General features: G+C 43.3%; 2 protein-coding genes across 6 annotated transcripts in view; one reads left to right on the forward strand and one right to left on the reverse strand.

Moving 5' to 3' along the window:
• loxhd1b (lipoxygenase homology PLAT domains 1b) overlaps window positions 1–3,908 on the forward strand; it is a gene marked incomplete at both ends in the record, with an annotated part of 48,280 nt that extends 44,372 nt beyond the window's left edge. The window contains 6 exons of the mRNA XM_080851917.1: window positions 145–322; window positions 798–983; window positions 1,378–1,548; window positions 2,036–2,168; window positions 2,652–2,807; window positions 3,428–3,908. Of these exons, the coding sequence (XP_080708043.1) occupies window positions 145–322; window positions 798–983; window positions 1,378–1,548; window positions 2,036–2,168; window positions 2,652–2,807; window positions 3,428–3,908 (1,305 nt within the window). The remainder of the gene's footprint in view (window positions 1–144; window positions 323–797; window positions 984–1,377; window positions 1,549–2,035; window positions 2,169–2,651; window positions 2,808–3,427) is intronic.
• A 1,741-nt stretch (window positions 3,909–5,649) lies between these two features.
• ark2cb (arkadia (RNF111) C-terminal like ring finger ubiquitin ligase 2Cb) lies at window positions 5,650–22,837 on the reverse strand. 5 transcript variants are annotated; one of them, XM_080852735.1, is made up of 8 exons: window positions 22,647–22,837; window positions 16,724–17,045; window positions 15,616–15,741; window positions 14,042–14,171; window positions 12,372–12,476; window positions 10,741–10,824; window positions 10,392–10,495; window positions 5,650–10,155 (listed from the first exon to the last, which is right to left on the reverse strand). In XM_080852735.1, exons 1-8 carry the CDS (start codon window positions 22,798–22,800, stop codon window positions 10,038–10,040), a joined length of 1,143 nt encoding a protein of 380 aa, XP_080708861.1. In that variant the 5' UTR covers window positions 22,801–22,837; the 3' UTR covers window positions 5,650–10,037. The 5 variants fall into 5 exon arrangements, with proteins under 5 accessions (XP_080708861.1, XP_080708860.1, XP_080708859.1 ...); XM_080852734.1 differs by having other exon boundaries at window positions 10,741–10,833; XM_080852733.1 differs by having other exon boundaries at window positions 10,741–10,836.
• Window positions 22,838–23,126: the final 289 nt, after the last annotated feature.

The raw sequence follows: 23,126 nt of genomic DNA on the forward strand, positions 1-23,126 counted from the left end.
GGTAGGTAGGGAAAACGGAACACAGCGTTGGACTCTTTAGACATGGCAAAGACCTTACAATTTCCATCAACAAAAGTTTAACAGCCCTGGAAACATTTAGAACATCATGCGTAACACTATAACCTATGATTCATTCTCATTTAGATCATCATGCGTAACACTATAAGCGAGGAAGTGTCGGTCTTCACCTCTGAAAACTGGCTGTCTAAGACCAAAGGGCCCAAGAGGACGATGACCTGTGAGTTAGCGGCTGTAGTGGATGAGGAGGAGATGGTGGAGATGACCACCTACATCATCACAATCAAGACCAGCGACATCTCAGGTAACAGGAAGACTATGAACATGAGACCCAGGACTGACAGATAAAGGGTTATTAAAACACTCTGGCCAGGACTCAAAAACACATCCTTGACTGTTGTCTCAGGTGTCTTTAGCCACATGTATTAAATTCTTTATTACTGTGAACCTTTATTACTGTGAACTTAACCCTAACCCTAACCCTTCGTAGTAGGGAACTGGGTATAGACAAGTCAGAAATCAGAAACAGATTTGTGAATTGTATCACACATCTCTCTCTGTAAATACCATTATCTTCTGTAAAGAACCATAAGTCTGATGTGATGACCCCTGTTTGACCCCTATTTGACCCCTGTTCGACCCCTGTTCGACCCCTGTTTGACTCCTGTTTGACTCCTGTTCGACTCCTGTTCGACCCCTGTTTGACCCCTGTTTGAAGGATGGTTTGCTGTAATGCACTGAGTGCTCAGCAGACATATGGGTTGTGTTTGTAATCCCAGGCGCTGGGACGGACGCTAACGTGTCCCTGATCATCTTCGGAGAGAACGGGGACAGTGGGGTCCTTGCCCTGAAGGAGAGCAGCAATAGAAACAAGTTTGAGCGCAAACAGGCGGATGTGTTCCGATTTGCGGACATCTTTAGTTTGGGAGAGTTGTCAAAAGTCCGGATTTGGCACGACAACAAGGGTGAGTTTCCCTAAGATTGACTGATTCTCATCAAGGGTTGGCAAAGAGAACCTTTTACAGATTGTGTGTAGTAAGTAAACGTACTTGAAAGCAGATTGTGTGCTAACTCTAACGAATAACCTTGCACTTCTTGCACTCTCCACTTCTTCTTTGCACTACTGTTGTAACAATTCACAGCTCCTGTATATACTTTCTTAAACTTCATAGACAGTTGCACTGTTTGTTTTTGTATTGTGTTTGTTTTGTATTGTGTATATTTTGTGTAAGCACATTGAGAGCCAGTTCACCAGGTCAAATTCCTTGTTTGTGCAAACTTACTTGGCCAATAAAACCTTATTCTGATTCTGATAAAACCACTGATTCTGATTCTGATTCTGAATCTGATTCTGAATAGGGCCGGCTGCTGGTTGGCATCTGGAGTATGTTGATGTGAAGGACGATCTGATGGGCGAGACGTTCCGCTTCCCGTGTGACCGCTGGCTGGCCAAGAACGACGACGATGGGCAGGTCATGCGGGAGATGGCATGTGCCAACAACGACCATTTGGACCTCAACGAGAAAACCAGTACGCCTAAATCCCTGTCGTCAATGTGTACCTAACTTCAGTGATTCCGAAATACAGGCTTATATAACACGTTCTAGCTCACAGCTCAATTAAAAGAGTGTGGCTACACAGCATCTAAGTATTTGGACTATCTTACTAAATCTAACATGTTATACAATTACACAATTCATTAATAAAATATCAATTTCGAATTCGATTAAAACCAATCAGTGTAAACAGTAAATTCAAAGTTCAGTACTTCTTAAAAATCTGTCAATAATAAAGGCTTACTTTTTGAATATCAAATCCAATGCACTGCAGATGTTTTAAATAAGTCTCTGTCAAAATAACCTAGTTTGATTGAACTGATGTGTTTTTTGTGTGATGAAGATCAGTGCTGTTTAATACCTGGATGGTATACTATATTGATGGTATTGGTGACGTGGTTTCATTCATTACATACATCATTGATTAATCATTCTATGTGTTTCTTTTTTTGTTTCCGAAGAATATGAAATTGCCACGACGACAGCCAGCAGTGATGACGCTGACACTAAGGAGAATGTCTGGATTGTGCTAGAAGGGAGGAAAGGCCGCTCCAAGGAGCTGATGATGGAAAACAAGAAAAAGAAGTTCCTGCGGTGAGTTTGTTTTGATCTACAGCAGGGGTTTTCAACTGGTTTTGACCCAGGGACCACCATTCTGACTAGAAAGTAATTTGCGGCCCATGTGCGTGCGTGTTTGTAACCGCCGCCGCCACGCCCCCTCCCTCCGCACAGATATTCGGCCTATAACACTTAAATATGTGCAGTTATCAGGGTACATCACTAACCGCCGCCGCCACGCCCCCCGCGCACATATTCCGCCTGTAGCACTCAGTGTAATCTAGAAATGTGTTGAAATTACAAAGCAAATGTATAAAGATACAAAAATTCAATGGTGGATCAATGGTGGAAAATGGATCATTATTGACTCATGTTGCGTACCCCCTGCAATGCCGTCACGGACCACCAGGGGTCCACGGACCCCCTGTTGAAAACCCCTGAACTACAGATACTAAATTATTGCCAGAAGATGCATGTCTCCACCTTGTCTAACTCCTTCTCTCTTTCTCTCTACCACAGAGGTGCCACAGATACATTCGAGTTCTCTTCCAAAAACATCGGTGAAATTGTGGGCATTTGCCTCGGCCACATCAGCAAAGACGGCAAGAAAGTGAAATCCGAGTCTTTCTGGCACGTTCTGGAGGTGGTGGTCACTGAGAAAGAGCTTGGGAATACGTGAGTCAATCTTGGCTTTCATGAGAATGCACTGAGAAAAGTCTATATAGATGTTAATGGGCAATCAGTGGGGTGAGTGGGTGGGGAAGTCACCTGGGAAATGATACTATTATCTGATATTGTTAACCCTGTTTATATCCAATGGAGGCTAATGTATAACATTGATTATGAGCATTAAGACTATGTTCCACACTAATATGTTCCCGACACAGGTTTACTTTGATTACGAGCATTAAGACTATGTTCCTCACTCATATGTTCCCGACACAGGTTCACGTTAATTAAGACTGTGTTCCTCACTTATATGTTCCCGACACAGGTTCACGTTAATTAAGACTGTGTTCCTCACTTATATGTTCCCGACACAGGTTCACGTTAATTAAGACTGTGTTCCTCACTTATATGTTCCCGACACAGGTTCACGTTAATTAAGACTGTGTTCCTCACTTATATGTTCCCGACACAGGTTCACGTTAATTAAGACTGTGTTCCTCACTAATATGTTCCCGACACAGGTTCACGTTGATTAAGACTGTGTTCCTCACTAATATGTTCCCGACACAGGTTTACTTTGATTACGAGCATTAAGACTATGTTCCACACTCATGTTCCCGACACAGGTTCACATTTCACTGTGATGCACAGATCCCCCTCTCTGCCAAAAGGGACGATTTCATGACCTTTGAACGTACCAAGGCTGTGGAGAGCTTTGCCAGTAAGGTGCGCAGCTTGGTACCAGTGAAGTATGAGATCATCATCATCACAGGTGACATCAAGGGCGGGGGCACCGATGCCAACGTCCTCATCACCATCTTCGGCGTCAACGGAGACTCAGGGAAACGCGCCCTGAAGCAGAAGTTCCGGAACCTTTTCGAGCGCGGCCGCACGGATCGCTTCATGATGGAGATGCTGGACCTCGGGGAGCTTCTGAGGGTGCGCGTGGAGCACGACAACACTGGGCCCAAACCGGGCTGGTACCTGGAGTGCGTGGAGATCACAAACACGGCTAACTGGGTGACCACCATTTTCATGTGTGGGAAGTGGCTGGACATCACTAAAGCGGACGGGCAGATCCAGAGAGTGCTGTATCCCAGACACTGACAGAAGCTCTGCTTTTATCTTGGGAGCGAAAACATATTTAATTTGATGGTTAAAATGATCAAATATTTGTACATTTTTATTTCAAACTTAAGGTTTTTTTTTTTTTTTTTTTTTTTTACAAACAAACATCTGAACCTCTTTTTTTTTAACTGGATTGATGAACTTTGAACTCAAAGCATCTCTCACTGTTGCCTTCGGCAGCCCATCCAGGGAACACCCACACCAGTGCACCAGAATGCCACTTCACTGAGATGTGTTTGGAACGGTCAAAACTACAGTGCCCATAATGCCATTTTTCAATATAGACTTGAGCACTACTGCAGGTACTTGAGTGTTTTGTAAGGCATCGTGTTTGATGGACTTCTGTGATACGAGGCGTTGTGTAATTCATTTCTTTTTAATTCTATGATGTCAATAACAGCATTCCTTTATACCAATTGTTGTTGGAGCACTATCTATAAATTATTAGATTAGAAACAAAGATTTGTTGTTTACACATGCAAACAACAAAGATCTGAGTCAATGTCTCCTATACTGCAGCATGGTTCTAGAAGAGAGCTGTGTGAATGTGTCCTAGACTGCAGCATGGTTCTAGAAGAGAGCTGTGTGAATGTGTCCTAGACTGCAGCATGGTTCTAGAAGAGAGCTGTGTTAATGTCTCCTAGACTGCAGCATGGTTCTAGAAGAGAGCTGTGTGAATGTGTCCTAGACTGCAGCATGGTTCTAGAAGAGAGCTGTGTCAATGTCTCCTAGACTACAGCATGGTTCTAGAAGAGAGCTGTGTCAATGTCTCCTAGACTACAGCATGGTTCTAGAAGAGAGCTGTGTCAATGTCTCCTATACTGCAGCATGGTTCTAGAAGAGAGCTGTGTCAATGTCTCCTATACTGCAGCATGGTTCTAGAAGAGAGCTGTGTGAATGTGTCCTAGACTGCATCATAGTTCTAGAAGAGAGATGTGTGAATGTCTCCTAGACTACAGCATGGTTCTAGAAGAGAGATGTGTGAATGTCTCCTAGACTACAGCATGGTTCTAGAAGAGAGCTGTGTGAATGTGTCCTAGACTACAGCATGGTTCTAGAAGAGAGCTGTGTGAATGTGTCCTAGACTACAGCATGGTTTTAGAAGAGAGCTGTGTGAATGTCTCCTAGACTACAGCATGGTTCTAGAAGAGAGCTGTGTGAATGTGTCCTAGACTGCATCATAGTTCTAGAAGAGAGATGTGTGAATGTCTCCTAGACTGCATCATAGTTCTAGAAGAGAGATGTGTGGATGTCTCCTAGACTGCAGCATGGTTTTAGAAGAGAGCTGTGTGAATGTCTCCTAGACTACAGCATGGTTCTAGAAGAGAGCTGTGTGACTGTCTCCTAGACTGCAGCATGGTTCTAGAAGAGAGCTGTGTGAATGTCTCCTAGACTACAGCATGGTTCTAGAAGAGAGCTGTGTGAATGTCTCCTAGACTGCATCATAGTTCTAGAAGAGAGATGTGTGAATGTCTCCTAGACTGCAGCATGGTACTAGAAGAGATCAGGCAGTTAAAGAAGGAACTGAGTTCCATTTCCAAAGTCATAGATCCAAATGTCCCGGTAGAAAGTGGACAACTTTGGGTGCAACGTGAAAACATTCAAAAATATTTACAAACAAATAACCCGTGTTAGTTTTTTAAGCAATTTATTTGAAAAACACATACAAAAAGATCATGTACAAGACAAGAAATTAAAATAGAAAGAACAGTTTGGGTTAAGCTATGCAACTTTTTGCATCATTAGTAATAAATACAGTACAAAGTCCACCAAAAGTGAATCTATTTTTTTTTTGTACGTAATATACACTCATCTAGTTTATACATGATCATCATTTAGCTATTGCTTCAATATGGTTGATACATACTCTACTTCGTCTATAAAATATTCAGATCATAAAACATTGCGGAGTTACAGCAAACAGCAGTGTCTTGTACAAAGATAGCCACAGTCCTTTCCACTGGCAGATTATTCCATTTTTTTCTTTTTTCATTTTTTTTTGTCAGCAGCAGAAAAACATCAGAAATATTAAATGGTATAATATTGAACATATCGATCCATTCCCATGTGAACATTTAATCCTGAGAGAAACATGCATTAGCTTGTGCTTTAAGATCTACTGTTCATTCTGCATTTATGGATGATGAGAACACTATTGCTCACGTCCAGTAATCGCTGAAACAACGGCAGAGGGAAACGGAGAGGGTAAGGCTACTACGGGCAATAAAAACCCTTGGAACCAGAGTCCTGTGTTAGGACTCCGATCTCCACGCGTGGGGGGCAACCATGTTGGAAAACCATAGCCTATTAGTTGGAAAGAGTGTCTTTTATCATCGGCATTAACCACAAGCTCACGATTCAGCTATCTGATCGATATCAATGGGGGATAATTTTGCAGTTAGTTAAAAGTGCTAGTTTAGCTCCACGGTAGCGAGCGGTACTATCTAGTGTCAACATGCAGCTTTTTCACTTCAAACAGCCCCAAGAGTCACAGCAAATTTCCCACAATACTTGGTTACAAGACTAAGCTGACATTAGCGAGAACGGACAGAGGCAGCAGATTCTGTTTTTTAATCCCTTAGTTTGATTTCCATATAATGTCCGAGATAACTGGAACTGCTGAAAGTATGGTGGATAAAATAAGCAAAACAAAGCCATTTATTTATACAAAGGGCTTTCATTCATATTCTCGGTGGGAAAAAAAAAAGAAACAAAATCTTTCACAAATGATCACTTGCACTTTTTGCTGACAAAAACATGAAACGCTTTGTAAGAGATCCTTGAACTGCTGCAAGGGGTAGTTGCTGTTTTGTTAAGGAATGAATTGGGTGTTGGGGGGGGCTAATAATAATTAACGAGGACCAAACTGGGAGAAACAACCCTACTTGAAATAGTAAATCTTAGTGATGGATGCATTTTTTGCCCTCTCAACCATATCCAATGACACTCCCGGCTAGTAGTACATCTAAAAATCCTCATCTCTGTTAAAGCTCCGACTACTGACCACCTCCCTCAGGAGACGCGATGACAGCCAACAGGCAGCTGCGTAAGCATTTTCGGCTACAGTATCGAGTGAACGGCAAGCCAGGCAGGACGGCGGCCCACTGATATGTGACACAATTATCACAAAAGAAAGAGCTCCTCGGAGGATAAGGATAGACCTTTGTAGTTTCACAATTTTTGGAAAGAAACCAAAACATAAGGGGAAAATTAAAAAAAAAAAATCACACACACAACCAGAAACCAAAAGCCTCACACACACACACACACACACACACAGAAAGCAAAGGATAGTGAAACCAGGACCAGCGAGAGGGTTGGCCATGCTGACGGTGCAAAAACACGAGAGACATTCAGAATGCAGAATGCTTCCAGTCTCATGGCGGAGGACATTTTAGAAGTTGCATTGAATGGAATGTAACCAAGGACAACAGCACCACACATACACAAATGGCAATACACTCATTTTGTATGCCTTTAAAATACAACTGCATGCAAAGCACTCCCATTTAAGATATGCACAATGAGGTATTTTTACATGTGTTACTATGTCTAAATAAATAAATAAATCAGGTTAAAAACACAAAACTAAAAAATGCACCCATCATGTCTATAGTTAGTAATAAATTATGATTGTTAAATACTTAAGGCATTTCAACACACCACGCTCTGTGTAAACTGTCCTTTTTAAAACATGGAGATCCAAAATGGACGCCCGCGGCACCCTTCTTCTCTTACAGCTGAGAGGGGAACAGTGGGAGGCGTTCAGACACAACACTTCATACACACGGGAAAGGCTAGCAGGTCAATAACACTGGACGCGTACTAAGAACAAAGAATGCCATCACAGTCACATCCTACGCAATAGGCCTCCTGACTGCCCACCGAACGAAACAAAGTTACAATTCAACACCATAGTCTGAGAGCGGGGGTTCTATGGAGTTCTCTGGGGTTCTATAAGCTTCTCCAGGGTTCTATGGGGAGGGGGGGGGGGAGGTACACGTGGCCCTTCCGCTAGTGCGCACAATGATCAAAAGGTTGTTTTTATTCAACGTTAGAAGACATGCTGATAAATAGTTATAATAATGAGAGGTGGATACAAATGTGAACGGCCAGATGACATTAATTCATCTTCGTTAAATTTTAAGCCAAGGATAAGAATACAACTTCGCATTGTTCCAGGACCAAGCAACCCTGCAGCTGGGCAGCACATGAAGCAAGTTATAACTACCACTGCTCAGAGAGAGAGAAATAGATAGATAGAGATAGAGATAGATAGAGAGAGAGAGAGAGAGAGAGAGAGAGAGAGAGAGAGCAAGAAAGACAGAGAGAAAGAAATCAGCAGGGATAAATAAAACCCTCACAGTTTCATCAGGCAAGCCCATATTATAGTGCATTTACAAAACGATAGCTAGCTACATTAAGACAACAATAAATATTACTCCAGCATTGCAGCTATGTCATACAAAAGATGAAAATGGACATTAGACATTTGAAAACCAGTCTCGTGTCCATGTTGGCATAATCAAAAAATGATCAGGAAAAGAAACAAAAGAAACTATGATTAAAGAAAGACAACAACAAATGTAACACAACAAAAACAAAAGAGTAAGAACCAAAAATAGCTTAGAAAGACATGTTTGGTTTTTTTTTTATCAAACAAATGGCTTTTTTCCCTTTTTTTAAACTTTAAATCTACTTCAAGAACGGCACGCACAACTGTCATGCACACAGATGGGAGTTGTTTCCACTGCTAATGGTCTACACAAAGGTCAAAAGGTCAAAGGGTTCAAGCAATACCAGACGCAGACAGTGCTAACGCATACAGGTGAAGTAGGTTGTTGCTATGTTAAAATCACATGTGCTTGTCCTCTAGGCAACAAGGTATGGTCAATCACAAAAGGGGATTTAACACTCACGGGTTGCTCTCGCTACAAACACGGACACAGTCCTCAGTTTACGTATTCCGTCACCCGCCCAGAAACAGTGATTGAATGTTATCCAACATTTCTTTATGCTTTTTGCTTATTTGTGTTTTGTTGTTTTTTTTTATTAGTTTTTTTTTCCTATTATTTTTGGAAGGAGGATTTTCAAACCTTTCTGACGCGACCACTAAGAACCACCCTCCTTTGACATTCACAACACGACGCCCTGACCCCCTACTATGCATGCGTTTGGAGTCTTCGCACAAGCACTAAACACAGGTTGGCTCGCCTCAGCTCTTTGTGTGGTCGCCACGGACACCATTACATGAATCCATCATCTCCCAGAACGGACACAAAAAAAAAAATTAAAATCTAAATGACTTTAAGAAATTATTTTTGAAATGTAAAATCACCAAGCGTCTCCTGAATGTTCCCTAGCGTCCCTCGGTTCCTTCCAGTTCCACAAAGCACAGTACATCTACATCAAATCAGGCATGTGTAGGCTCCACTCCAAGTCACCACACGCAAATGCAACACTGGAGAAATGATTTCTAGATTCCAAATACAATAGCAGCGTTGCAAGTGTGTCATGTTGGTTTAACAGTTAACATTTAAAAAAAGATATATAGAGTGCAAGAGAAAAGACAGAGACAGAGAGACAGAGAGAAGGAGAGAGAGAGAGAGAGATAGCTACAGCTTTTGGTTCTCTTCTGAGAGGTTTAGCCTGGGAGAAAATTGGGAGGTATATGCACTGTACAATTCTGACAACACTACAGTTGCATGCTGGGACATGTTGACCAATGGCACTGTAATCTCTGGAGGACTAAATTAGAACACAAACCCTTTCGGCAACTTGACAGATTCCTATATCCAACTTTTAACGTCATGCAGATAGATTCTCTCTTCTTTCCATGCTATCCATCCCTTCTTTTCCTTTTTTCTCTCCTTCTTCTTCAACTTATGGTTTCTGACGGAACACGTTGTCCAGGCTCCCCACCTATAGTCTTCAGCTGGCTCAGAAGGCAAGATCGGAGAGGAGGAGGAGGTGAGGAGGAGGAGGAGGAGGAGGAGGAGGAAGATGGTGAGGGTTTTGGCGAAGCACCCAGAGAGGAAGAGATAACAGAAGGGGGTGGGGGGGGGGGGACGGGCGGGGGGTCCGGCAGACAGAAAGCTACACTAGTCATCAGCTGTCAGGCGTCAGCTGGGTCTCAATGTCCACCCGACAGATCGGGCACTTTTTACTGGTGACCAGCCACTGGTCCACACAGCCCTGGTGGAAGAGATGCATGCAGGGTAATCTCCTAAGGAAGAAGAGATAGAAGAGAAGAAGAGAAAATGAGAGAAGAGTTATTATTGTTATGATTACAGACACACACACACACACACACACAGACACAGACACACACACACACACACACACACACACACACACACACACAGACACACACACACAGACACAGACACACACACACACAATGACACACACAACCTCACACACACACACACACACACACTGTTCCTCCAGTGGATTTCTCACCTGACATCCTCTCCGTCCTCCATCATCGACAGACATATTGTGCATTTTTCATCCGTTTCCAGCTCTTCTTCATCAAATCCTAGTTTCAGCTCCTGTGGTCTTCTCTGGAAAACAGAAGTGTAAAAAAAAAAAACTCATCAGTTCCAGAGTGAAGTGAACTTATTCACATTAAAATGATTCAAGGCTCAAGACGGCACAATTTCTTTTGTAAAGGAAAGATTTCAAAGTGGCAGTTATCAGGAAATGAGATTACCTTTTTGTATTTGTGAGGAAATGTGAACCTCTCGATGGTGGTAATTACCTTTTTGTATTTGTGAGGAAATGTGAACCTCTCGATGGTGGTAATTACCTTTTTGTATTTGTGAGGAAATGTAAACCTCTCGATGGTGGTCTGTACAGCGCCTCTGTTTACACTCCCCAGCCTATCTTCCAGCTGTAGAAGCTCCTTAGGGAAAACAGGCGCAGGTTAAACACGTCAAACATTCACATTTAGGGAGCTCTATGCGTGTCTCTGTGTCTGTCTCTGTGTCTGTCTCTGTGTCTGTCTCTGTGTCTGTCTCTGTGTCTGTCTCTGTGTCTGCGTCTGCGTCTGCGTCTCTGTGTGCGTCTCTGTGTGCGTCTCTGTGTGCGTCTCTGTGTGCGTCTCTGTGTGCGTCTCTGTGTGTGTGGGACAACAGGAGCAGGTTAAACACGTCACACATTCACATTTGGGGAGCTCTAGATTCAGGAACAAATGCCTGCATGTCTTGACTACCTTGTACCAAAACCAAATTGGGATTTAAAAAAATATGTTTTTTTTATGTAAACTTTATGACTGAAGTCAAGAACATTAAATGGAGAAAAATAGTTTTTTGCTTCGTAACACAAATAGAGAAAAGCCACAAATCTCATACTAGTTATATAAACATAACATTGGTTGTCTGTCTGTCTGTCTGTCTGTCTGTCTGTCTGTCTGTCTCTCTGTCTCTCTGTCTCTCTGTGTGTCTCTCTGTGTGTCTGTCTGTGTGTCTGTCTGTGTGTCTGTCTGTGTGTCTGTCTGTGTGTCTGTCTGTGTGTCTGTCTGTGTGTCTGTCTGTGTGTCTGTCTGTGTGTCTGTCTGTGTGTCTGTCTGTGTGTCTGTCTTTGTGTCTGTCTTTGTGTCTGTCTGTGTGTCTGTCTTTGTGTCTGTCTGTGTGTCTGTCTGTGTGTCTGTGTCTGTCTGTCTGTGTCTGTCTTTGTGTCTTTGTGTCTGTCTTTGTGTCTTTGTGTCTGTCTTTGTGTCTTTGTGTCTGTCTTTGTGTCTGTCTTTGTGTCTTTGTGTCTGTCTTTGTGTCTTTGTGTCTGTCTTTGTGTCTTTGTGTCTGTCTTTGTGTCTTTGTGTCTGTCTTTGTGTCTTTGTGTCTGTCTTTGTGTCTTTGTGTCTTTGTGTCTTTGTGTCTGTCTGTCTGTCTGTCTGTCTGTCTGTCTGTCTGTCTGTCTGTCTGTCTGTCTGTCTGTCTGTCTGTCTGTCTGTCTGTGTCTGTCTGTCTGTGTCTGTCTGTCTGTGTCTGTCTGTCTGTGTCTGTCTGTCTTTGTGTCTGTCTGTGTGTCTGTCTGTGTGTCTGTCTGTGTGTCTGTCTGTGTGTCTGTCTGTGTGTCTGTCTGTGTGTCTGTCTGTGTGTCTGTGTCTGTCTGTGTCTGTCTGTGTGTCTGTGTCTGTCTGTGTGTCTGTCTGTGTGTCTGTGTCTGTCTGTGTGTCTGTGTCTGTCTGTGTGTCTGTGTCTGTCTGTGTGTCTGTGGTGGGGTCAGGGGAGCTGTGTGGCTGTGGCTGTGTGTGTGTGTGTGTGGTGGGGTCAGGGGAGCTGTGTGTGTGTGTGTGTGGTGGGGTCAGGGGAGCTGTGTGTGTGTGTGTGTGTCTGTGTCTGTGCGTGTGTGCGTGTGTGTGTGTGTGTGTGTGTGTGTGTGTGTGTGCGCGTGTGCGCGTGTGTTGGGGTCAGGGGAGCTGTGTGGCTGTGGCTGTACCTCGTAGCTCTCCCGTACAGCGGAGGCATGCCGTGAGGGGTTCAGGCTCTGCAGTGCCAGCAGGTGGAGCTGAGGGTAGGGGTAGTTTCTGATTTCATGAACAACCTGGAGCAGACAAAGGTCAAAGTTCAAAGTACTTTATTTGTCATTGTCACAAAGACAACGAGACAGTAGAGGCAGCAACAGACAGCTAAAAAACGTAGGATGCTGTGAACATTATCTTCCACAGTTTAATAAAAATAAATAACAATAAATAAATAGATTCATAAATATCTCAACACACCACATTCACATACACCAGAAATGACTTTCGCTAAATGGACTTTTTCAGAATGAAATAAATAAATGAAATCTCCGGGAGTATGACCACTGGCGCCACCCAGTGGTGGTTTCAAATACTAGGTAGATCTGCAGTAGGAAAGACCTGTCAATCAAGTAGCGCTAGCCTGCCATCTGAAACGCCCGTCTTCACTGCACCTCCCTGGCACCTGTCTCCGTTCTCCCTCCGTCCATTATCAGTTCTGTCTCAGCTTCAGGTTCTACCACCACCCCCCCCCCCCCCCCCCCCAGGTTGTACCCCCTCACGTTCTACCCCCCCAGGTTCTACCCCCTCAGGTTCTCTAGATGCCCTGCATTGTGTAGTGTGATTACATCCAAACACTAAACATGCTTGTTCTCTACATGCCCTGCATTGTGTAGTGTGATTACATCCAAACGCTAAACATGCTGTGGCTGCTTATAAGGAAAATATCCTGATAAGTGTTGATAAAGGGAGCTCCATCATTATTTGGTTTTTGAAAGCAAATATTTTACGTATTCTGTGTTTCTAAAGTTGCTTTGTATTCACCGACACATCGTATTTTAAGTTTTCATTTGAGGGTATTTACTACAGAATAGATGAAGTTTGAGCGACGTCATGATGTCATGATGAAATGTCTGTCCATTTAAGCACACAACTGGATGTCTCTGCAGCCAGATGGAGAGCAGCAGTTTAAGATTGACTCCATTCAGACAAAGTCTGAAAAGAGTTCAGACCCATAAAAAAAAGTTCAGACCCATACTTTCTTAACCCAGACATACAGCGTAACAAAGCTACCAAGAAAAATAGATAAGACAGGAAGATACACAGACAGACAATTAGACAGATAACAGAGTTTGAAAGATAAGCATTTGCTCTTTCTGCCATGTTGTTCAGTTACCCTGTCATGGGCTGATAAAGGCTGCGGTAAAAAGGCATAAGTATGTGAGAGAGAGAGAGACTCACTACTTTAAAGGCATAAGTATGTGAGAGAGAGAGACTCACTAGAGTAAAGGCATAAGTATGTGAGAGAGAGAGACTCACTACTGTAAAGGCATAAGTATGTAAGAGAGAGAGACTCACTAGAGTAAAGGCATAAGTATGTAAGAGAGAGAGACTCACTAGAGTAAAGGCATACGTATATATGAGAGAGAGACTCACTACTGTAAAGACATAAGTATGTAAGAGAGAGAGGCTCACCACTTGGGCAGAGGAGGTGTCTCTCACACACACACACACACACACACACAGAAACTGGACTCACCACTTGGGCAGAGGAGGTGTCTCACACACACACACACACACACACACACACACACACACACACACACACACACACACACACAAACACACACAGAGAAACTGGACTCACCACTTGGGCAGAGGAGGTGTTCCTGGGGAAGTGGTGGAGCCGAGGGGAGGTGAGATAGTGCTGGTAGGGCTGTGGCAGGGGCGGGATGTGGTACTGATGGGCAGACAGGCCCGTGTCCACACTCAGGTCCCTGCAGGAGAGAGAAGGCACAGCGCCACATTCAAAACAAACTCACTAAATCTTTTTCCAGTTGAGACAGGTCTTCAGTGGACTCATTTAAACCAAAACGGCTTTCATGTACTTCCACTGTGGCATTCCACACTTCACTGTGTGTGTGTGTGTGTGTGTGTGTGTGTGTGTGTGTGTGTGTGCGTGTGTGTGTGTGTGTGTCTGTTTGGTAGAGCCCGACTTCTACAGTCTAGGAAGGATTATACAACCGACACAACCATTTTAGTTCAGCGGCCGCTACAGCCATGTTATATTTATGAGCATAACTAAGCCATGAAACAAAATGGATTTCAAAACACACTACAGTTCTATCTCTCTGGTTCTTAATATTGCACAAGCACCTTGTCTGAACATTCGTTAACATGAGTATTGGTGGTGATGATGATTCTGCCCTCCCATCTGACCCCCCTGTGTCGCACCTGTGCCCTTTTGTCACCATGGTAACGCGAGTCTGGTGAATCCCAGGACATAGTGATCATAACGTTACATTACAGGCGTTACATTACAGGCTAAGCCAGCGCTGAGCTGTATGCCTATGTGTAAGATAAAAGACAAGAGGGCTTGTGTCGTTTTAGAAAGGGTCGAGCATTAGTGGAAAGTGATATTTCTTCCTCATGGACAGTCTTATTCATGAACACACGACCGCCATAATATGTGAAAGTTTGGTAGCAGCTCATACCGCGGCCTGTGTGAATTTCCCGCACGGGATTAATAAAAGTTTATCCTATCCCATACCTCGGCCTGTGCCGTGTTTAATAATCTCACCTCACTGCACCGTTATGGTTGAGTGACGTGTACGTCGCTCTTCACTGACATCTCATCTCCTCTTAGGATTTCTGATGGCGTTGCATGTCTTACTGCTAGTTCACCTCCACTCTCTCATATAGCTTTTTTCCCCCCCAACAGTGCACTTTAACACCATGTCTGTCAAGCACACATGGAAGACTGCTGGACAGAGTTGCCTAGGTGACAACAAGCTCGTCCAGACGGTGACATATCAAAAGTTTGCCTATAAAGGGTTGTTGTTACTCCTTTTGTAAAGCTCCTCATAAACCCCAAGGCCATGTAAAGCAATGGGGAAAATATTTAACTTCGAATCAGGCGCTTGTCCCCAGGGACGCAGGAAGTCATATGAAGTCATATGAAGTGGGGGGTGCTGTATGTAAAAACCCGCCGAATTGCCTGAGTTCAAGTGTTGTAGTTGCGTCTGTTGTCCACTAGAGGGGGTGCGGCAGCACCCGGAGCACCCCACTTCCTGCGTCCCTGCTTGTCCCGGCTTGTTAGTTTAGTGTGGCTGGACGAGAGGTTGGCCCGGCTGGTTAGTCTAGTCGTGAGGCCGGAAGAGAGGTTGCTATGAGAGCGGTTGCTATGATAAGCGGTTGCTATGAGAGCGGTTGCTGCTTTACCAGTCTGTTCCCTCGGCCAGGTAGCGAGGCTGCTGGGTCATGGGCTGCGGGACGTGCAAGGATGGGGTGTAGTCGTACCCTGTCCGCAGAGGCTGGGGGTGGTGAGGCGACCTCTCCTGGGCGTGCCTAACCACGAGAGGGAGGGAGGGAGGGAGGACATTTATATTTATAAATGAAATATAAATAAGCACTTTGTAAAGGAGAATAGAGCTGATTCTGATCTTGCACATTTCAGGTCTCTGAGGTAGGTTTCTGCCCACCCATAAGCAAATGACAGGTATTCATATGCTAAGTTTCATATGATAAGTAATGGTGATTCAGTGATCTTTATTTGTGTGGGCGTGCCTAACCACGAGAGGGAGGGAGGACATTTATATTTATAAATTGAAATATAAATAAAGCACTTTGTAAAGGAGAATAGAGCTGATCTCTTGCACATTTCAGGTCTCTGAGGGTAGGTTTCTGCTCCTAAGGACCCATCCATTAGCAAATGACAAGTATTCATATGATAAGTTTCATATGATAAGTAATGGTGGTTCAGTGATCTTTATTTGTGTGGGCGTGCCTGACCACGAGAGAGAGGGAGGGAGGGAGGGTCCATCAGAGAAGGAATACACTTTCTTATCTAAATAACAGAGCTTGTCCTTCCCCCAGGGGAGTCATTCACTAGAGGTGTGTGAGTGAGTTCACTAAGTTGTGATAATTCAATAATGATCCATAATTAACAATACATTGTGATAATTCATTTCCATAAAGACAGGGCTATAGTATAACCTATTCTATAGTTGTCAAAGGCAGATTTTCGAAAAAAAAAACCCGTCTCTGGTTCAAGTGGACTTGCTTGCCATCCTAACCCCCAGCAGGGGTGTGTGTGGAGCAATTCACTTTCAACTCAGTATATAGTTCACTAAGTTGTGATAATTCAATAATGATCCATAATTAACAATACATTGTGATAATTCGACTATAGAATAATAACCTATTCTATAGTTGTCAAAGGCAGATTTTCGAGAAAAAAACGGTCTCTGGTTCAAATGGACTTGCTTGCCACCCTAACCCCCAGCAGGGAGAGGGGAGAAGAGCAGCCCAGCCCCTCCTGCAGCAGTACCTGGTGTGGGGGAGGATCCGTCGGTGCTGGGCCTCCAGAAGCTGCTGCTGGATGAGGTATTGCTGGTGTAAGGCCTGAGGTAGGAAGGGGGGTCCTTGGAGCTCTTGGAACTGCGGAGGCGGGGGCGGGGGCAGGGGGTTGAGAGGCGCATGGAGCTGCGGGGACTGCTGGTGAGGACCGGGGGCCAGATGGGGGGCCAGGCCTGGCTGAGACTGTCCTGGGTGGGGCATGGGAAAATCAAGGGGAATCTGAGCCTGTGGGCCTAAGTGGAAATGCCGGCAAGAGGTAGCATGGCTCTGCTGATGCCGGTTAAAATGGGATCCTAGAAAGAACAACGGATAAGGTCGTTAAGTGGACATTTTTTGCTGAATTTGATGAAGATGAGATATATTGTGAATGAGCAAAAGAACATGTGTGTGTGTGTATATCAATCAGATCAGACAAATGTGCGGTGTGATTTGGGATCATCTAAAAGTGATGGCAGTAAATTATGAAGACAATGAAGCAGATGAGGTAAGTGTTGTTGTGTGGGTGGGAGAGGATCAATTTGGCCTCCGAGGTTGGGCTTTCTCACCTCAGAGCAGCTGATGCCGTTGCCGTGGTTGCAACTGTGGCTAATATTATTTAGCTGCTATTTAAAGCAGTTCCCACTTGAACAGGGTGGGGCCAGCTCAGAGGAAAGCTCAGCTGTCATCTAAGACTTGCTCAGTGAGATTATAAACAAATGAATGGGGGAAAAGGAAAACCAAATCGCCTTTAGAAGGAGGCATCCTCAGAAGGAGGCACCCTCAGAAGGACGCACCCTCAGAAGGACGCATCCTCAGAAGGAGACACCCTCAGATGGAGACACCCTCAGATGGAGACACCCTCAGAAGGAGGCACCCTCAGAAGGACGCACCCTCAGAAGGATGCATCCTCAGAAGGACGCACCCTCAGAATGAGGCAGCCTCAGAAGGAAGCACCTTCAGAAGGATGCATCCTCAGAAGGACGCACCCTCAGAATGAGGCAGCCTCAGAAGGAAGCACCTTCAGAAGGATGCATCCTCAGAAGGACGCACCCTCAGAATGAGGCAGCCTCAGAAGGAAGCACCTTCAGAAGGAGGCCTTTGTTGTTGGCCTGGTGAGGCAGACATGCAGTTATGCTGTCTTCTAAGGTATCCAGCTTTGGGCTGACAGAGCAGGGTCAATTCTCATTTTAAGGAACTGGTGGAATGAATGTCAAAATGGGTTAAACAGAATTATTTAAGAAGCTAACGTGTTACACAGCAACCCTGCACTTCATACCAGGAGTCTGAAGCGTCTCCTTTCTCATTTTTATTTACTGTTTTGGGTGTGATGCTTCACTCGGTGACATGAGTTATGGGATGTGCAGTTGGACAACTGAATGTGATAACAGTTCAACCTGTAATATCAAGCAGGTCTTTCAAGTTTCAAGGACTGCTACTGTTGGTCACAGAGCTCATTTTATATATAGAAATTGTTATCAATAAACTGCACATTTGTGGACTATTTTCAGACCTCAATTTTCAGACACACACTAATAGCATCATGACAGTTTAAATGAGTGATTTATTTAGTCCACATCTTCTTCAATTATTGTTTGACCCTATACATACCATAATCTAATCAGTTTGACCACATACCATCAACTATTAGGCCTAATGAGTGATTTATTTAGTCCATTCCATGACCTTTGCCCTTCACTATTACAGGAAAGCCCTTATACTTTATTTGAATAACAGAGCTTTTGGCAACTTACTTCTACAACTGTTATAGTCTACTAAACTAAGAGTGCAGTTATACAGTCTATTGATTTAAATAAAAATGTCACTTAAAAAAAGACAAGTTCTTTTCAACTGTTTACAGTTTCGCTGAACTATTCTACAGACATGTGTACTATCTGGTCCCAAAATATTCCAAAAATGATTACAAAAGGCAAAATAGACAAAATCATTTAAATTCACTTACATTATGTTGAATGAGTTCCTAGCTCACCAGTTAGCATGGCAGACCATATGAGTGGTGGCATTCTTACATAAAAGTACATCTCTTGCCAGTTTTGACCTGGGGCTTAGCCTCCTTTCAATATGTAGGACACAAATACATGCAAATTCCCTCTGGGTAGAGTAGATGTTTACTTTGTCAGTGTGAGTGCATCGCTATTTCCCATAAGAAACTGAAGTCATAAGAGGATTATAAACCATAGCAATGGCAGCCGTGTGGCCACATTTAACACCATCCACATTAAACAACAGGCGTGCTAACTTAAAAATAACAATACAGGTTGGGTTCAGAACGTTCAAATTCTTCCAATCGTAACTTAAGAAAATAAATGTTGTGAACGTGTTAGGCAGCTGACCAGGTATGACGACCGTGTCAGATATTTAGGAGGGGGTAATTTTTCTTCTGTGAGCTAGTCGCATTGGCAGTCAGCCTATGAAGTGGTCATTTAATTAACAGCCTTGTAAGCGATATAACAGATTATTAAAATGGGGGTGCAACAGACACCCTTCAACATTGGTAGCAAGGCCAGTAATGCCTGCTCGAATAAACCGCTGTGCCTTGAAGCACCGCTAAATCCTTCCTACCACGACACCATTTCTGGCTGGTTCTCATTCACCACTGATGTCATTAATTTGCCTTAAATTCACTGAATCACAGGTGACTGACCGAACTATAACGAGTCATTATCTAGCGATTTCTATGAATGGTAAACAGTAGGAGGTGACTTAGCATTGCGAGGCTAGAAGAAGGCATTGGTGGCCAAGCTCTGATGAAAAGGTACAGGGTGCTAGCATGTATCCCAGAGGTGTTGTGTCATGATATGAACCAAGGGACTGATGAGCAGCTAAATAGATAGAGTATATGAGCACACTGAATGACTGAATGGGAATCAGACAAAGATGTAAAGAGAGACATAGGAGGATAATTTCACTGTGATTTCTTCTTGCATTCATTCACTATGCCAAAACAAAGCTCCTTTCAGCGTGTATATACACCTCCAAAGCTTGCGTTCCCTTTTATACGTCTCTATTCAATGAAGCTCAGCAGATTTGGCTGTTTTTTTTTAACGGCATTAAGAACCTGTTCCAAGTGTTAGAGGAACACGTGAAGCCACATGAAGACCCTCCCCTTAGAAACCACAGGAGCGGAAGAGCAGAGCCTCCATTGCATTTTGGGATTATTAACTGGAGGCAGACTTGAAGGTGCAGCTTTAAGATCTTAAATCTGATCAACTAAACTGTTCTGGTCGGAAAAAAAACAGTGTAACCAATTTATACGTGTGCCAAACACTGCATAAAAGAATGCAAACACTAAATTGGCTGTTCTTGTTTTGGTTTTCTTGTTCCTTTCGCTTACATTTCCTAGGGCAAGATCAGATGTAATTTGCCAATAATTTTTTTAACAATGCCCATAGCCAAATGCAAACAACCAATCCGCTACTCACAAGCGCTGCACCTTCAAGTACCTCCAGACACACAGACATAAATGACCCCAGATAAACTCAATCAGGTCTGATGGTGGAGGGGAGAAGCAAGGAACTGTCTATCTTTGTCACGGCAGGGAGAGGGGGGGAGGAGGTGGGGTGGGGGGGAGGGTAGACAATAAATGGAAATCAGCAAGAAGCACACTGAAGGTTAGGAAAAATACTATATTCTTTATTGAAAAATATTAGTATATGTGGAACTGTGTCATAAATATAAATACCATGCAACAAAATAATAAAACAAAAAACAACACTGACTGGAGGAGGCAAGGCCCGTATCATGCTCTGTATAGGGTTAACAGAACCAAAAGCTGCATCCAATGAGCATGTGTGTTCGGCTACAGCACGTTACAGTAGAGCAGGGTACGTACATCTTTGCTACAGAAAGATTACATTGGAATATACTATTCAATGTAAAACAAAATATGAATATAACGTGACCATGCATTGAAGTCTAGTACCGGAACAAAAGGTAGAGAGACCACAACCAAACAATAGACACTTTGAATCTGATAAGAGGATTTCTGTTGCAGTGCAGGAAAATAAACATCCCTGTGAAATGGATAGCATTTTGCGTGACGTTTTTGTTTGTTTGTTTTTTTGCTTCTTTTTTATATATATATTTAATAAGCCTCAGAGGCATGCCTTTCGTGAAATCCAAATCTTCACATTCATTTTGGCATGTCGCTTGAGGTAAACATACTGGAATTTGCAAATTCAATATTTTTCAAGACATGTCTCTTGAAATGGCAAAATGGCTATTATAATTACAAAAGCATTTTTCCAGTATTCCCCTCCGTCACAGGAAAAGGTTCATAGATACACGAGCTTTTGCTGTGCACTTTCATTTTTTCCGATATGCCTTTCATTTATAAATTAGTAATAGAGAACGTTAATAGTGATTCCGGAAGCATGAAAGGCGATGCGTAACAAGCCAAATTGACGCAAAATGTATCCACTTTACAGGAATTTACACATGTTTTCTACCAAGGCTAGATGGGAGGTACATGAAATTTTAATATATTAACTAATGCTACAATGGGTTAACTATAGCAACTTGACATGTAGAGAGACAATTCGTTTTCTAAAAGGTGTTAGCTAATTTTAGTTCTGTTTCACACAAGGGAGTAACATTCTTGGGTGTTTTAAAATACCAATGTCGTCTTCGGATGGAAAGAGGAAATGGAGAAGGGGTTCACAATACAGCTAAATGCAGATACAGGCAGAGGCCACACCACACAGCAGCAGATGGTTCATTAGCTACACAATGGAGGGGGGACGACAAAGATCTGATAATGCAGAATGTAGAGCCAGCCTCGATACTATGGAACAGGAAATAAGAACAGAAATAAAAGCACAATGAAAAATCACTGATGCCATTGAATGGAAATAAGCTAAAAGCCACGCTACAGCCTAAAACAAGCTAGCTGGACAGCTGGTTACAGTCATCTGACTAACCAGCTGCCTGTAACCAGAGACGCTAGCGGGTTTGCCCAGCTCAAATAACGCACAACTCACTAATGTTAGCCACCAAATGGTATCGCTAGCTAGCAAACACATTTAGCTAGCTGTTGCTCGTTTGTGTTATTGCATCAGGCAACCAATTACTGAAAAGTGAACACTCAGCACGACAATGGGTTACCTTTTAGGCCATAATCAGCTAGATGCAACATTTTAGGCAAATCCAAAATGTTGCGCCAAGCTAGCAACCAATAACAACCGACTAGCTCATCGACATTAAGTAAGATAACGTTAGATAGATAGCTAGCTCTATGCCAAGCAAACGTTACCGCATAATCCTCAAATGACATCAGCAGCTCACAAAATCCTCACATTTGGCGAAATTTGTCCTATGTGCACGCAAGCACCGACATCCGAATTGAAACATGACCAATACCCACAGCAATGCTTATGTTTGCCAGAAACATTTTAACGAATTGTTTTTTAAAATACCTTTGCTAGCTAAGCTTGCTAGCATTTAACGTTAGCTCTGTCGGACAAATGCTGGGTTCTCGGCTGAGCCGTGATGCCAGCTGTGTACAATATTGGCTAGCTAGTTAGCTGTGTTTGATTAAACAAACGAATTGACACTTCTTGTGACATTTTCCAAATCAAGAGTTTTGCCATTTCTTTTCTACCACAGGATTGAAGCAGGTGCTATTTGGGTCCGGGAGTTCAGGCCTACTCAACGACTGACAGAGACAGCCAACATTAGGATAATCAAGCAGAAAATATGGACGCTACAGACACTTACTAGAGGCGACCGTAATTTCGGTTGCAAAAACACGCCTGTTTTTAATAACCAAACCAGCTTCTTAGCTAGCCAACAACCACACAATACCCAAAAATACGTTTTCGACGATTTCTCATTGTACACGCTTGGTGAAAGAGGCATTCAGGCTGGTGTGATTGTCAAGGATAAGTAGATATAAATACCTCTATTTCTTACTGAGCCAAAAACGGGAAGAACCAGATATCCAACATGCACTAAAACCATCCTTGATTTCTTCTCTTGATGCAACAGCCTGTAAACAGATGGCTCAAGAAGACGACCCGTTCTAGTCCCTAACGTTACATTCAGGCTGATCATGCAGTTGCCTGGACGCAGACAAAGGGAACACGCTACCAAAACCACTACCAACAGGGAATGGCTACGGGAGCACAAAGATTCGAAGGAGAACAGTTTACTCAAACCCACCACTAGGGGCACCAGTCTCCAAATACATAGCCAAAATGTCTCCCGGCAGCTTTTCCTAATGACAATGGTTCAGCTCAATATTTTTACATCATTTGACTATGACTCTAGGTAATTTTACGTACGTGGACTTTAATGTTTTTTTTTGTTGTCTCTAAATAGCTGAAGTCTCATGTGTTTACAATGTGTACTCTTCTACCACCTGCAGGAACAGTCAATGT

This window comes from Sprattus sprattus (genome assembly GCF_963457725.1).
Source record: "Sprattus sprattus genome assembly, chromosome: 15".
Taxonomy (NCBI): domain Eukaryota; kingdom Metazoa; phylum Chordata; class Actinopteri; order Clupeiformes; family Clupeidae; genus Sprattus; species Sprattus sprattus.